General features: G+C 36.8%; 1 protein-coding gene across 4 annotated transcripts in view; it reads left to right on the top strand.

Moving 5' to 3' along the window:
- cadm3 (cell adhesion molecule 3) overlaps positions 1-16,310 on the top strand; it is a 143,531-nt gene extending 127,221 nt beyond the window's left edge. For all 4 annotated transcript variants that reach the window (XM_056480391.1, XM_056480386.1, XM_056480378.1 and 1 more), the window contains 2 exons: positions 5,897-6,022; positions 11,315-16,310. In XM_056480391.1, the coding sequence (XP_056336366.1) occupies positions 5,897-6,022; positions 11,315-11,433 (245 nt within the window). In that variant the 3' untranslated portion in view covers positions 11,434-16,310. The remainder of the gene's footprint in view (positions 1-5,896; positions 6,023-11,314) is intronic.
- The last annotated feature ends 231 nt before the right edge of the window (positions 16,311-16,541 follow it).

Genomic DNA, 16,541 nt, shown 5'->3' with positions numbered 1-16,541 from the left:
TATCCATTTTGGAATAAGGTTGTAACATAAAAAATGTGGAAAAAGTGAAGCGCTATGAATATTTTCCGGTTGAACTGTAAACACCTTAATCAAATTATTTGTGTTGTGTAGGATTTTCAAAGCATTTTGCGACAGGTTAGTCTATACATACACTGCTATTTGACACTATTCTCTGCACCTACCGAGTCAGTGAAGGATTACAGACACCTGCAAGTTTTTTCCCCATACAGCGTGCGGTATCAAATTCCATTAAAACTACACTCTTTCAGCTGTTTATACTCGCATCCAATATCTCATTTGTCACAGGGGGCATGCATGAAATGTTCTGCGTGGTGACACGATGCCGTTAATCGAATTATGTGCTTTAACATGTAAAACAGGATCATGAAGGGAAAATTCAAGGGAACATTCAAAAAGCAACTTATGTAAACACCTTGATCATATTATTGTCTTATTCAGATTAAGGCAAATAATCCGATTACTAATGTCCATGTAAACATGCTTCCACAAAAGCAATTTTAATATGAAATGATTATTGAGGATCAAATCAACATATTAGATTACTGAAGGATCACATGACACTGAATACTGGAAAACATTACCATCACAGGAATAAACTGAAACGACAGGAAATGAGACCTGTTCTTCTTTGAATGAAGAAGCTCTCAGTGATTATCGTCTTATGTGGGTTATTTTAGCTCAATTTGCCTGAAAATGTCAAGGGCTCTATAAAAAGGAGAAATCGCTTGAAATTGTTTTCTAAGATTAGCATTATTGTGCATTATTAGAGCTGGGGGAAACATGCATTGTGATGCTCTCTCAAGAGAATCTACAAAGACTTTTACATTTATAGTAATACAATCGAACATAATAATGTTTATTGAAAGAGCGGCATTAGCAGAGGTGTTGAATTTTTGTTGGAGTGTGAATAATCAGGCTTCAATTTTATTCAATATGCAGATGACAGGTTAAAATAAATCAACTGTGAAGCATCTCCTGTATGGCTTAACAGTATCATTGTAGAAACTAGTTATAAAAACTAATTAACCTTATTAAGTCAACAATATAGGAGTCACATGCAGATGGAGTAATACCTTCTGCTTATTAATCAATCACAGTTAATGTATTTAACATAATTATTTCTCATTTGCATAAGCAGGATAAGCCTGTCATTTTGAATCACCTTAAAACATTACACCTGTACATATGCGGTTTATTCAGTCTATCATATTTCTGATTTATTTCCTATTGTTTCTTTATACAGTATCATACCCAAGGGTTTCCTTATGTAATTTACACTCTCACACTTCTCAAAAATGGTGTAGATGGTTGACATGCTAAAATATATATATAAAAATGTATATACTGACTAGCCACTTTTTTAGGTACACCTTTCTAATACCGGTCACACCAACTTTTGTCTTCAGAACTGCTTTAATCCCTTGTGGCATAGATTCAACAATGTGCTGGAAACACTGGTCAGAGATTATGGTCTATATTGATAGAATAATGATGATTTGACATGCTGAAATTTACTGATAAAAATGTATTCACTAATCAGTCCCTTTATTTGGTAAATCTTGCTAATACTGGTCACACCAATTTTTGTCTTCAGAACTGCTTTAATGTCCTTATGGCACAGATTCAACAATGGAAACGCTGGTCAGAGATTAGGCTCTATATTGACATATTGATAGAATAATGATGATTTGACATGCTGAAATTTACTGATTAAACTGTATGTACTGACCTGCCACTTTATTTGGTACATCTTGCTAATACCGGATGCACCGACTTTTGTCTTCAGAACTGCTTTAATTCCTTGTGGCATAGATACAACAATGAGCTGGAAACACTGGTCAGAGATTATGGTTTATATTGACATATTGATATAATAATGATGATTTGACATGCTGAAATTTACTGAATAAAATATATATACTGATCAGTCATTTTATTTGGTACATCTTGCTAATACTGGTCTCACCAACTTTTGTCTTCAGAACTGTTTTAATCCCTTGTGGCATAGATTCAACAATGCGCTGGAAACACTGGTCAGAGATTATGGTCTATATTGATAGAACAATGATGATTTGACATGCTGAAATTTACTGATTAAAATGTATATATTGACCTGCCACGTTATTAGGTACACTTTTCTAATACCGGTCGCACCAACTTTTGTCTTCAGAACTGTTTTAATCCCTTGTGGCATAGATTCAACAATGCGCTGGAAACACTGGTCAGAGATTATGGTCTATATTGATAGAATAATGATGATTTGACATGCTGAAATTTACTGATTAAAATGTATATATTGACCTGCCACGTTATTAGGTACACTTTTCTAATACCGGTCGCACCATCTTTTGTCTTCAGAACTGCTTTAATTCCTTGTGGCTTAGATTCCACAATGTGCTGGAAGCATTGGTCAGAGATTATGGTCTATATTGATAGAATAATGATGATTTGACATGCTGAAATTTACTGATTAAAATGTATATATTGACCTGCCACGTTATTAGGTACACTTTTCTAATACCGGTCGCACCGTCTTTTCTCTTCAGAACTACTTTAATTCCTTGTGGCTTAGATTTAACAATGTGCTGGAAGCATTGGTCAGAGATTATGGTCTATATTGACATACTGATAAAATAATGATGATTTGAGCATTGTGACATCATTATCCTGCTGGGAAGTGGCCATCAAAACAATGGAAATGGTCTGCTGGACAGTCCTCTAGGCTGTGGTATTTAAATGCTCTATAAGGGCCCAAAGAGTGCCAGGAAAAACACCCCACAGTATTAACCCTCAATCAACCTGAAGGATAACCCATTGCTTTTAAAGCCATTAGTTGACTTTACTTAAAAATAGTGAGTAAATCTTTAAAAATTATTTTAAAATTATCATTAAAATTATTAAATAAATGAACTATGTGCATGATTAAATTAAGCCAACTCACCAGTTTCAAGTTAGAATGAGTTTACTAACTTTTTTGTTTATGTAATACTCAATTTTCTAAAGTAAAGTCAACTACTCACTTTTTGCAGTGAATGTTTTTATGTTGTTCATGCCATATTCTGTCAAAACTATCTGAATGTTGCAGCAGAAGACAACCTAGACAACCTTTTCTAATCTTCTTGTTCAGTTTTGGTAAGCCTGTGTGAATTGCAGCCTCTGTTTGCTGTTGTTATCTGACAGGAGTGCTTTCTGCTGCTGTAGCGCATCTGTTTAGTGTTTTCAGAGATGCTCTTCTGGCGACCTCAGTTGTAATAAGCGGTTATTTGAGTTAGTGTTTCCTGCCTATCAGCTCGAATCAGTCTGGCCATTTTCCTCTGACCACTTACTTCATATTTCCTCCTTTTCAGACCATTAACTGTAAACTCTAGAGATGGCTGTATGTGATAATCCCTGTAGATCAGTGGTTTCAGAAACACTCAGACCAGCGGGTCTGGCGCAAACAACCACTTTCAAAGTCACTTAAATCACTCTCTTCTCCATTTTGATACTTGGTTTAAACTTTAGTAGATCGTTGTTATTTAAATACACTGAATTGGTGGCCGTTTAATTGGCTGATTAGATATTTTCATGAACACAAATTTGAACAGGTGTACATAATATAGTGGCTGGTAAATATATATCAATCTGTCTGGGTCTGTTTACACCTAGTCGCTTCATGCTGTTTTTTTTTTTTTTTTCAATTGTGAAAAGGGCAGTTGCGAATGCCCTCTGAAATGCATTCGAGATGGATATAGAGTAAATCCGATCAATCAAACCACTGCAGGAGGTGGTCTGGAATGCATTTCAGACAAAACTGGTCAGACGCAAATGCATCTGGTTGTTCAAAAGCACTTATATCTATTTTACTTCTCCCAAAATGTAAAAAAAGAAAAAAAACATGTGAGAGTGGGTTATAGGCCTTTTGACATAGTCAGATATAACACTCAATGCAATGCCATAAATGACAGTTTGGGATGTTTGTTTCATCTTATTAAATTTTTTCATTTCATTCTATTTTTTTAACAGTCTTTAAATGTAAAAATTAATATAAAAAAGGCAATATTAGTAAAACAGACACATCAGTGGTGTAAAAATAGAAAAAATATTTCATTGTTTACAGTGGCATAGTTTTTTGTTACGCTTCTGAATGATGTTTTGCATGTATCATGTTTCATTTAGCCTGTATAGCCATAATCACAGATCCTGCCTTGTGATGATGTTTAACTGGAACACTAGTGAAGCCTGCAAAAAAATTATTTGCAGAATAAGACATAAAAACTTACATTTCTGTAAAAAATAATCATTAAAATGTGTTGTATTTAACACTTTAGTAAACATAAGCTAGATAAATTTGCATTTACTGTAGCCCAATGATCAAAATCCTATCCCTTTAGCAGACACATTTATTTACACACGCTTATTTATTGAAAGGGGAAGAAAAACTTATTTGTGACTTGTGTAAGAATATTTTGACGATATATTTTAATAGAATGTGTATTTTTAAATGATATTAAAGAGGGGTTTTATTCTGGAAATATTTTAAGGGAAATATTTAAAAGGGTGTATTTTGGAGATATTTTAGATGATTCATCATTGATTAAATTGAAACAGCTCAAATGACTTTTTATCAGTGTTGTTTTTTGTACAATGAATAAGAAACAGTTGTGATTGTAAATTATATATTGAATATTTTCTATAGAAGTTGCCATGTTTTTAATCAATTCAAAAGAATCAAATCAAAATAAAAAAATCAAAGAAAGAAAGAAAGAAAGAAAGAACCAACCAAAAATCAACCAAATATAAACATCTAATGTGTTGCAGCTTGATGTTGTGTGGACGTTACCACTATGACGTCTATCAGACATTAGATTTCGGTTGCCATACATGATGAATAAATGTCAGTATTTGATGTCAATATGACGTTGGTTTAAGATGTTGGCTCGATGTTGGATTTTGGTCACATTCCAACATTACCTAAAATCTACCAAATATCAATGTCGTTTGACGTCATTATTGGACATCAAAGTAACATTGTCTTTAGAGGCTGGCTACACATTGAATTTTGGTCACTCAACATCACAACCTAAATCTAACATGATATTAAAGTCTTATGATGTTGTGTACCTGCTGGGAAGTAAGGAAGTAAGGAAGGAAGGAAGGAAGGCAGGCAGGCAGGCAGGCAGGCAGGCAGGCAGGCAGGAAGGAAGGAAGGAAGGAAGGAAGGAAGGAAGGAAGGAAGGAAGGAAGGAAGGAAGGAAGGAAGGAAGGAAGGAAGACACATTTTTTTATTAAATGAAACCGTTTGTATAAATGGTTTATCTCTCTGATAAGAAAAACGCATGAAGTTACTATGTGCCACTAATAGCCACTATAATCTAGAAGCCATTTTTGCAAGAGGTTCTGCTTCTAATCCGTGAGTTTATAGTGCTTTTTGAGAAGAAACTATGGTTGCGAGTCGTTGGATAACAATACTTATGGTAAATGCACTGCTGAATAGACTTACAGCAACATTCCATCAGTCATTCAAGTCATTTTGTAGCATTCAACCTGAAGTATTCTGAGAAACACACACATTTCCATTCGCTGCACAGCATCCATATATAAAGGACAAAAGCAAATCAAAATACATTCAGCTTCACGCCATCGCATTGTGACTCTCTGAATCAAACACAGATTGGATTCCCGAAGTTACTGTACATGCGGCACCTTTGTAAAATAAAAAAAAAACGAGGTTGAGATGAATAAGAATTGTACAGTTTGTCAGTTTCAGCTGAAGTTTCTCTCAGAGTCTTCTCTGATTTTGCCTGGTGTGTATTGTTGAAGTGATTCTGATTGTGCGTGGTCGTGACTGTCTACAGCAGCTGTCTGTTTGTCTATCTGTCTGTCCCTTCCGCAGACCCCACTGCGATGTCCACCAGTTCGGGAGTCGACCATGCTGTGATTGGTGGAGTGGTCGCTGTCATTGTCTTCATTATGCTCTGTCTCCTCCTTGTCCTCGGCAGATACCTCATCAGACACAAAGGTAACACACACACACACACACACGCACACACACACACACACACACACATACAAGGCAAATCAGACAAAGAAATCCCTTACTCACATACATACACACACAGAGACCTAATCAGACACAAAGAGACTGCACACACACACACACACTCTTTATAACCTTTTGGGACTGTCTTCAAATTCCTGAAAGAGGGTCTGGCAGCAATCGCCCCATCAGCAGCTTTTTTAAAACGATTTTTTCACAGATTTTGTCTTTCAATTTAAGCATCAACAAACATTGTGGACGCTTGACTCAAGATCTCATTGTTGACTGGGACATTATACTTGTAAATGAGTCACGTGTCTCGCTGCAGTGGTGCACTGAAAATGGGTTGGGGGAAAAATGAAAAAGAGAAATATGAATAAACAGCTGCTGAGTCTGTCAACTTATAAGACAATCAAGTACACACACTCACTCACACTTTATGACCTTGCTGTTTAGAAATGTATATTCATTGGTCAATATGAATATATATCCAATATCTTGCTGGATTTTGTAATCTAAATTTGCGATTTAAGAGAAAAATATCTAGGGCAGGACTATATTTTTTATTCTTTTAACTATTTAAAATTATTTAATTAATGCTCTGCTGTAATTCTTATATCACAAACCTCTGTCAACATTTTTAATAGAAGTTATTAGTTTAAAGACTTTGTCTTGAGCGTTCGATCTTACATTAGAGATTCTGTGCTTTTATTTTCTCTGTCTCACTCTTGGTTCATGTGCGTGCTGCTTGCGATGGGAGACAATGACAAGGTGCGCACATGTTGACTTTTTATAAAGTATAGGCTACTATAGCATATAACAATTTTGCTGTTCAGATTTGATATTGCATTAATTTGCATACATGTTTTATAAGGTGTAAAATGAAAATCTCAGTTTGGTGCAGAATTATCTTTATCATTATTAATCAAGAAAATCATTGGATTTGTTTGATTTGTAGATTAGGCGATGTAGGCTATTTAAAAAAAATGAATATTTTATAAGAACTATTAATATCTGTAAATTTCCAAATGGAAAAAGGGTTGGTTTGTTGGTTGTACACTAAATAATCACATAGCCTATTTGTTGTGTTTATGAGCGGTGCCATAGCGCGCTCTGATGGAAAGAAAACCCAAACACTCCGACTTGTGGCTGGCTTGTTTACAAAGCAGATCACATTTCGGAAAGTTTAGTTTTGCGGCTTCTTTCTCCAATTGTGCAAATAAACGGAGGTGTTTAAGACGCAGATTCAAGACAGAGGAAATCAGCATCAGTACTGCTTTGGCATCAACTTGTCTTTGTCAAACTGTGACCAGCAATATTCTTCTTTAATTTAGCTTCTTTGGCAAAATACGTCTGTAGGCACGTGTGGTTGCACATGTTACAATCCTGCGAGTTAACAAATATGTGTTGCACATTTATGCAGCCAAACTTTTTTAAAAAATTATAAAAATTGTTATCGTTTAACTGATAGCATTAATCAAATAAAAAAACGCATCCTTTCGGTTAATGGTTAATAAGTTATTATGAGCATCCCTAGTTATAACATTTGGATGAAGTGACATGTCACATTAATGCATTATTATTATTATTAAGAAAAGACACATTTTGTTCTGATTTCATTTAAAAAATCTCTTTTCGATATGGCAATATGTTTTAACACTTGGATAAGATTATTGCACACTCAAATGATGCATTGATGACAGAGTGTTAGCTTTTCTGCTCATGTCTTGTGACAAAGTCGCCAAAAAATAAGACAGGTGCTAATTTGCATTATAACAGAAAAGCTGAATGCCTTGATTTAATTAACAAAAATGAAAATGTGATCATGTGAAACACGTCACTTGTGTACTTCATCTTAACTCAAGAACTGCTACACAAGTCCTGAATTCTCCCAGAAAGAGCTATTTTTAGAGTTTAGCAGACTATCCTGTAAGTACACTGGGGAAGGGGCTGAAAAGTTTGACGTCAGCATCAGTACATCAGTTTCTTTTATTTAAAAAAAACTGTTGTGTTCCATCATATGTCCCCTTAAAAGCAGCTATTTTGCAGAGTGCAAGCTGCAATTGACAGAGACTGACAGACTGTGTGACTGTGACTGCACAGAGGGACACTGTAAACAGATCATCACAGCTTTCCCTCCGTCTTTATGTGACTTACAACGCACAGCTCTTGAAAAACTGTCAGAAACTATACATCTGGGAAAAAACAGCTCGCTTTTCATGCCAGGGAAAAAAAAAATAGTGCTGAACAAGGATTTAATGCAGCTGCGCATAGGAGGATCATATATATTCCCTTTGGTGAGGTATTGGTGTAAACACAGACGGATGAGTCGGTAAATGTAAACAACAAACTCATGTGAAATATCAAAATATTTATGTGTACAGTAAATGCAGAATAATAGACAGCTGAAAGAGAAAAATGCAATATTCAAATGACAGCCTGCTGCAATCATGGTAATAAAATAAAATAGAAGCAACAAAAAAAGAAACCAATAATAATATTATGTTTAAGGCGGCACGGTGGCTCAGTGGTTAACACAGTCGCCTCACAGCAAGAAGGTCGCTGGTTTGAGTCCCGGTTGGGCCAGTTGGCATTTCTGTATAGAGCTTGCATGTTCTCCCTGTGTTCGTGTGGGTTTCCTCTGGGTGCTCCGGTTTCCGAAGACATGTGCTATAGGTGAATTGTATAAACTAAATTGGCCGTAGTGCAGTGTTTCCCAACCCTGTTCCTGAAGGCACACCAACAGTACACATTTTCAACCTCTCCCTAATCAAACACACCTGAATCAACTTATCATAACATCAGAAGAGACTCCAACACCTGAAGTTAATGGGTCAGAAAAGGGAGACATCCAAAATATGTACTGTTGGTGTGCCTCCAGGAACAGGGTTGGTAAACAAAGCCGTAGTGTATGAGTGTGTGTGTGTGTGTGTGAATGAGTGTGTATGGGTGTTTCCCAGTACTGGGTTGCGACTGGAAGGGCATCCACTGCGTTAAACATATGCTGGAATATTAGGCGTTTTTTTCCGTTGTGGCGACCTCTGAAATAGAGACTAAGCAGAAGGAAAATGAATGAATGAATGAATGAATATTATGATAAATTATTTGGGAAACACCTAAGGAATTTTTATTTGTTTCATATTTTAGAATAAAATCTCTTATTCTCACCGAAGCTCAATTTATTTGATTATAATTGCAAATAGTTAGTACTTTTATGAATAATTAATACTTTTGTGAAATATTATTACATTTGAAATAGATATCTTCTTCTTTCTGTGATTGTAATGCTGATTTCTTTTTACAGCAATTATTTCAGTCTTTTTAATCAATAGATTGATAATAGCACTGTTTCTTGATCAGAATCAGCACACAATATTATGATATGTATTCTTTTTATTCAATTTTTAAGTTACATTAAACTGTGGCTAGCTGAAAGCACGTTTTCAGGGTTTTTTCTCCACATTTTAGGATAAAATCTACTGTATTATCTTAGTGTAGCTCAATTTATTTAATTATAAATACAGTAAAAATATCTAATAAAATAATAATGATAATGATTTCGTGAAATATATTTAAAATTTATATAGCTATTTTCTATGTTTTAAATATAGCTTTTATATAATCTCTGATTGTAATGCTGTATTTTTAGCAGCCTTTGATTAATGGATTGATATTAGAAATATTTCTTGAGTACAAATCAGCAAAGTAGAATGAAATAGTGATCAAAAATGTCTATACAATATTGTGATTGGCGACACGGTGGCTCAATGGTTAGCACTGTCACCTCACAGCAAGAAGGTCGCTGGTTCGGGTCCCAGCTGGGCCAGTATATGTGTGTGAATGAGAGTGTATGGATGTTTCCCAGTACTCGGTTGCAGCTGGAAGGGCATCTGCTATGTAAAACGTATGCTGGATAAGTTGGTGGTTCATTCCACTGTGGCGACCCCTGATGAAAAAAGGGACTAAGCCAAAGGAAAATAAATGAATTAATGAATGTTGTGATATGCGACCCTGGACCACAAAACATCCACAAGCATCCAATTTTTGGGGGGAATTTGAGATTTATATAAATAAGCTTACTGTTGATGTATATTTTGCACATGGATATGATATTAAGGATATGATATTATCTGGCTGAGATACAACTATTTGAAAATCTGTAACCCGAGAGTTCAGAAAAATCTTAATACTGAGAAAATTGCCTTTAAATTTGTCCAAATTAAGTTCTTAGCAATGCACTTTAATAATCAAATATAGAATTTTGATATATTTACAGTAGAAAATGTTCAATGTATCTTCATGAAACATCATGTTTACTTAATATTATATAATTTTGACCAATACAATATATGTTTGGCTATTACCACTAATATTATTGCCACATAAGACATTGGTTTTGTGGTCCAGGTTCCATCCAAATGTCGCAGCAGAAATCGAGACTTATCAGACCAGGCAACATTTTTCCAATCTTCTATTCTCCAATTTTGGCAAGCCTGTGCGAATTGTAACAGGCTAACAGGTATGGCACCCGGTGTGGTCTTATGCTGCTGTAGCCCAGCCGCCTCAAGGTTCGACGTGTTGTGCATTCATACTCTTCAGCATACCTTGGTTGCAACGAGTTTGAGTTACTTTTGCCTTTCTATCAGCTCGAACCAGTCTGGCCATTCTCCTCTGACCTTTGGCATCAACAAGATATTTACGCCCACAGAACTGCCGCTCACTGGATATCACTTGATATTTTCTCTTTTCCGGACCATTCTCAGTAAACCATAGAGATGGTTGTGCATGAAAGTCCTAGTAGATCAGCAGTTTCTTAAATACTCAGACCAGCCCGTCTGGCACCAACAACCATGTCACAATCAAAGTCACTTAAATCACCTTTCTTCCCCATTCTGATGCTCGATTTGAACGGCAGCTGATTGTTTTGACCATGTCTACATGCCTAAATGCATTGAGTTGCTGCCATGTGATTGGCTGATTAGAAATTCGCGTTAACGAGCAGTTGGACAGGTGTACCTAATAAAGTGGCCGGTTAGTGTATATGTATAGTTAGATTACCGCTCCAGTATCTTAGTTATGTATAGGTTTAAAATAGCTCCTATGTCCAGTGTCGTGTTCATATTTATGATTGTGTTTAGTTATGTAGCGCCGTGGTCCTGTGAGACGCAACATTTGTTCCTCTCTATGTCCACACATGCAGCAGAATGACAATAAAGCTTGACTTGACCTGAAAGGTTGAATGTTTCAGTCTCTCTCTGTCTGTCTCTCTCTCAGGTACATACCTGACTCATGAGGCAAAGGGATCGGACGACGCTCCGGATGCAGACACAGCCATCATTAATGCTGAAGGAGGCCACTCCGGGGTGGATGACAAGAAGGAGTACTTCATCTAGAGATCCATCCCTCCGTACCCTCTTCCTTCACACGCTTCAGTTCACTCAGCCTGACGGGGAAATAAACGGGGATGGCAAACGAGAGAGCAAATATGTGAGGAAAAAATAAAAAAACAAACAAAAAAAAAGTGTTGACCTGCTGGGACTGAAGGACCTCTAATAAGCTTCGACACACAGGACAGGGAAGTGAGAGTTACGCACTGGCGCGTGGGCTCATTTTCACACACATTCACACACATATACACACACATTTCTTCATTACCATAATGAGCAAACACACCCGACGTGACGTAAACAATAAAAAGAGATACATCAAGGCAATATGACAGTGAACACACTTCCCTCGTCTCCCATGATTCCTTTCTAGCGGTCCAGATGTGCGCACTGAAGTGCACATGCATGAACTTTCAGGACACACACACGGTCTGATCCCAAACCCATTGAAAGACACCGACGCATAACAGGCACGCATGCAAAACACACACTGAACTAAAAGCATCTTAAACGTTAGACTAAATTGAATTTAGACCCTGCAATATCACTGACAGACACACACACACACACACACACACATGCATTTACATCACATAAGTGTTACACACACACTCATTTACATCACATCAGTGTTACACACACACATACATGCACACACACAAAAACCAGGTGAAAACAGCAGCCCCTGCAATCATTATGTGGGACCCCTGATATAAATTTATAAATACAGTACATATATATGATTATATAGCATCATTTTTACTCAGTGTGCTGTAAATATATCCTCCATCTCTCTCTTTCTCTCTCTCTATCTCTCTCTGTCTGTCTCTCTAACCCTCACTGTCTGATATTGCAGTATATACTCTCTGAGCCTGCCTGGTTTTCTTACATGCGTGGAAATGCCGAGTTGATAAAAAACAAAATATCTGGACTATAGGAAAAAAAATACATGGTGTTATGAAAACTTCAGTAATATTTGTATGAATTGCGTTCTCTTCGAGTTTGATTTCTGGTGTTTACTGTTGGTGCAACAGTCTAGTGTCATTTCATCACCCCGGGAAGATTATTAGTGTTATGTTTTTTTTTTTTATTTTGAGGTCATCAATCTGAATGCATTTCATTGATTGTGATGCTGACCTGTCATGTATCAAGCCCAGTGATCGGCTCACTCACGCCACCTTCAGGAATGAATCTCCTCTAAAAAAAGCAGGGTAATGCAAACTACTGCTCTCTTTCTCTCTCTATCTCTCTCTGATCTCAAATCCTTGCTCTATTCATATCCACAACTCTATTAATTTCCTCATTTTTGCAGTCATAAAAATACATTATTTACAAACCACAGATTATGGTGATTTTTGGAGGGAGTTTCAGGGTTTAAGCCTGGTTTATACTTCTGAGTGATCGGCGGGAACCACGGCGCATGGCTTGCGCGTGGCCGTGCATTTATACTTCTGCGTGCTGTTTGAGTTGCTCTGCAATAACACTTCCGAAACGTTAGCTGAACAGGTGTTTATGTTCCTCTGTGTCGAGTGTCTTCGCTGGTGTTTTGTTTTTTCAAGATGCTACCTTAATGTACAAGAAGCTAAAACTCGCTCATTCAGAGACGGGAACCGGCGGATGTGCAACAACTTTAATCATAAGGTAAAACGCAAAACAAAACTTTCCATCCAGAGCTCCTTCACTCGACTCGACACGTCCCACCCACACTCGTCAACGCTACCAAGCCGACCGATCACAGTGCTTGCACTACGCGTCATTGCGAAGTTTAGTTACATTTTTTTGAGAGGTGCACAGAAGTATAAATCAGCCTTTACTCATCTAATAACTAATTAATTCATGTAATTAAGTACATTTAAAACCCCTTTTCCTATGTGAATCAACAGTAAATAAGGCATTCATGTGTTGACTCTGTGGTGCTGTCAAAATATTTAAGCATGTTTTTTTAAGCATCATGAATGCCTGATATTTAAATGACATTCGACCAATGACATGCAGTTTAGTTCACCTGTGCATAAATTACACACTTTACTATTAAATAAGTTGTGCTTAAGTTACGATAACGTTTGCTGTAATTACGGAAAGTGGCCAGTTATTTATTTACAATTTTTTTTATATTTTACAATACCTGTATTACTATTTTAGGGCAACACGGTGGTTCAGAAATTAGCACTATTGCCTCACAGCAAGAAAATTGCTGGTTTAAGTCCCGGCTAGGCCAGGTTGCATTTCTGTGTGGAGTTTGCATGTTCTCCCCGTGTTGGCGTGGGTTATCTCCGGGGGCTCCGGTTTTTCCATAGTCCAAAGACATGTGGTATAGGTGAACTGAATAAACTAAATTGGTCATAGTGTATGTGTGCGAATGAGTGTGTATGGATTTTTCCCAGTACTGGGTTGTGGTTGGAATGCCCAATGCTGAATACGTTGGTGGTTCATTCCGCTGTGGCAACCCCTGATAAATAAGGGCCTAAGCTGAAGAAAAATGAATGAATGAAATGCAGTCTAGATGATTCTACTTTGTACAGTAGCATAAACATTTTAAACGATCACGTTTTCTTGTCCTAAACATGTATAATTGTCGAATAAATCTCAAGCTTTCTCTCTAATCTTGACAAAATGTGACTGAGATGAGTGCGGCTCATTCACTAAAACATCTGACAAGAACCGAATTATAAAACCTTTGATTAAATCTAAATCACCGCAGCTAATAAAATGTACATTTCAGTAATACTGGTCACTGAATAAATGGTTAATTGGATTTACTAAGCTGGCGACACGGTGGCTCAGTGGTTAGCACTGTCGCCTCACAGCAAGAAGGATGCTGGTTCAAGTCCCGGCTGGGCCAGGTGGCATTTCTGTGTGGAGTTTGCATGTTCTCCCCATGTTTGTGTGGGGTTTCTCTGGATGCTCCGGTTTCCCTCACAAGTCCAAAGACATGCGATATAAGGGAATTGAATAAACTAAATTGGCCCTAGTGTATGTGTGTTAATGCAAGAGTGTATGGGTGTTTCCCAGTACTGGGTTGCAGCTGGAAGGGCATCCGCTGTGTTGAACATATGCTGGATAAGTTGGCGGTTCATTCTGCTGTGGCAACCCCTGATAAATAAGGGACTAAGCCGAAGGAAAATTAATGAATGAAACACAGCCTGGATGACTCTACTTTGTACTGTAGCATCAAACATTTTAAAATAACAGCGTTTTCTTGTCCTAAACATGGACAATTGTTGAATAAATCACAAGCTTTTCTTTCTAATCTTGAGATAAGTGTGGCTCATATACTAAAACGTCTGATAAGAACTGAATAATAAAATCTTTGCTTAATTCTAAATCACAGCAGCTAAACAAATGTTCATTTCAGTAATACTGTACACTGAAAAAAAAATTATTAATTGGATTTACTAAGGTGGCGACACTGTGGCTCAGTGGTTAGCACTGTCACCTCACAGCAAGGAGGTTGCTGGTTTGCATGTTCTCCCCATGTTGGTGTGGGTTTCCTCCGGGTGCTCCAATTTTCCCCACAGTCCAAAGACATGCGCTATAGGTGAATTGAATAAACTAAATTAGCTGTAGTGTATGTGTGTGGATGAGTGTATATGGGTGTTTCCCAGTACTGGGTTGCTGCTGGAAGGGCATCCGCTGCGTAAAACATATGGTGGAAAAGTTGGCGGTTCATTCCGCTGTGGCGACCCCTGATGAATAAATTGACTAAGCCGAAGGAGAATTAATGAATAAATGGATTTACTAATTTTTTTAAGGTAAGTGCTTGCAAACAGTTGATGCGTGCTGAATATAAACAAACAAATTAAGTTGAACATTACTAAATTTTATTTGTTTAAATCCAGCTTATATAAATTGTTTGCAACCACTTACCTTAAAATGTATCCAAAGAATATTTTTTTTCAGTGTAATTTGGCCCCAATAAAAGCAAGAAAGCTTGCATTAAATTACATCTGCCATATGAATGGGAGCTAATATTAAAGCTTATTTTTTATTTGTTCACGTAGGATGACAGGATCATTTATTAAACGCATATGTAGGTCACAACCAACCGGCAACTAACCAATTACAACCAAAACCCGTTCTCTACCTTCACACTCCCTCCACACACCTCATTGCAGACCACGAGCTCCTGATGTGAACACTTACAGCCGACCGCCACCAGATGGCGATGTTGCATTATATTCCTACACACTCGCTCTCTCTCTCTCTCTCTCTCTCTCTCTCTCTCTCTCTCTCTCTCTCTCTCTCTCTCTCTCTCTCTCAAGCAGTAGAACTTCCAGTTAGTAATCAGCTCAGTGCTTACTTTTTAAATTATGTTTACTTTTACTCTGCTGTAGATGTGCATATACTGTTGTTTGTAATTTTATGTTCCATCTTTTTTTCAATCTTTTTTATTATTATTATTATTATTATGTCGTAGGCTGGAAGGTGTAGTTGCTAGTTTCCATGACTTTTGTTTCATCATTGGATTATCAATGAGTTCACGTGATTAGTGTTGCCTTGAACAGTCTACACACTCGAGTGAACACAGATGCATCTACTGCGTGTCTGTTTTCCACACACACTGGCCCAACAAAACAGATGCAGGAACGCTCAAAAGTATTGTTTTGTTCATGGAGTTTTTGTTAGATTTATTTCTCTTTTTTTTTCTTTTTTTGAATGATAAGTCTTCCTTTTGAATAAATATTCATATCATGTGGAGCTATTCTGTCATGTATGTTGATTTGTATTATGGCCGATGATGTCATCTGAACGGGACTAAACTCTGAGATCATCATCATTGTGGGCTCCGTTTGTTTGATGGTCTGTTTAGACAGTATTTGCTTTTGTTACAAAAAGAGATCCCTTGTTAACTTCAAAATAAATATACATTTGGGTTAACCTCATTTCAGTGGCTATTATTATTATTTTTATTATCATTATTATTATTATTGTTATTATTATTATTAATTTCAATATACAGTTGCAATCACAATTATTAGCGCCCCTTTTAATTTTTTTTCTTTTTTAAATATTTCTTAAATTATGTTTAACGGAGCAAGGAAATTTTCACAGTATGTCTGATAATATTTTTTCCTCTGGAGAAAGTCTTATTTGTTTTATTTTGGCTAGAATAA

The sequence above is a fragment of the Danio aesculapii genome, chromosome 2, assembly GCF_903798145.1.
Source record: "Danio aesculapii chromosome 2, fDanAes4.1, whole genome shotgun sequence".
NCBI classification, from domain to species: Eukaryota; Metazoa; Chordata; class Actinopteri; order Cypriniformes; family Danionidae; genus Danio; species Danio aesculapii.
Note: the sequence above shows the minus strand (reverse complement) of the source record. Positions and strands in the feature narration are given on the sequence as shown.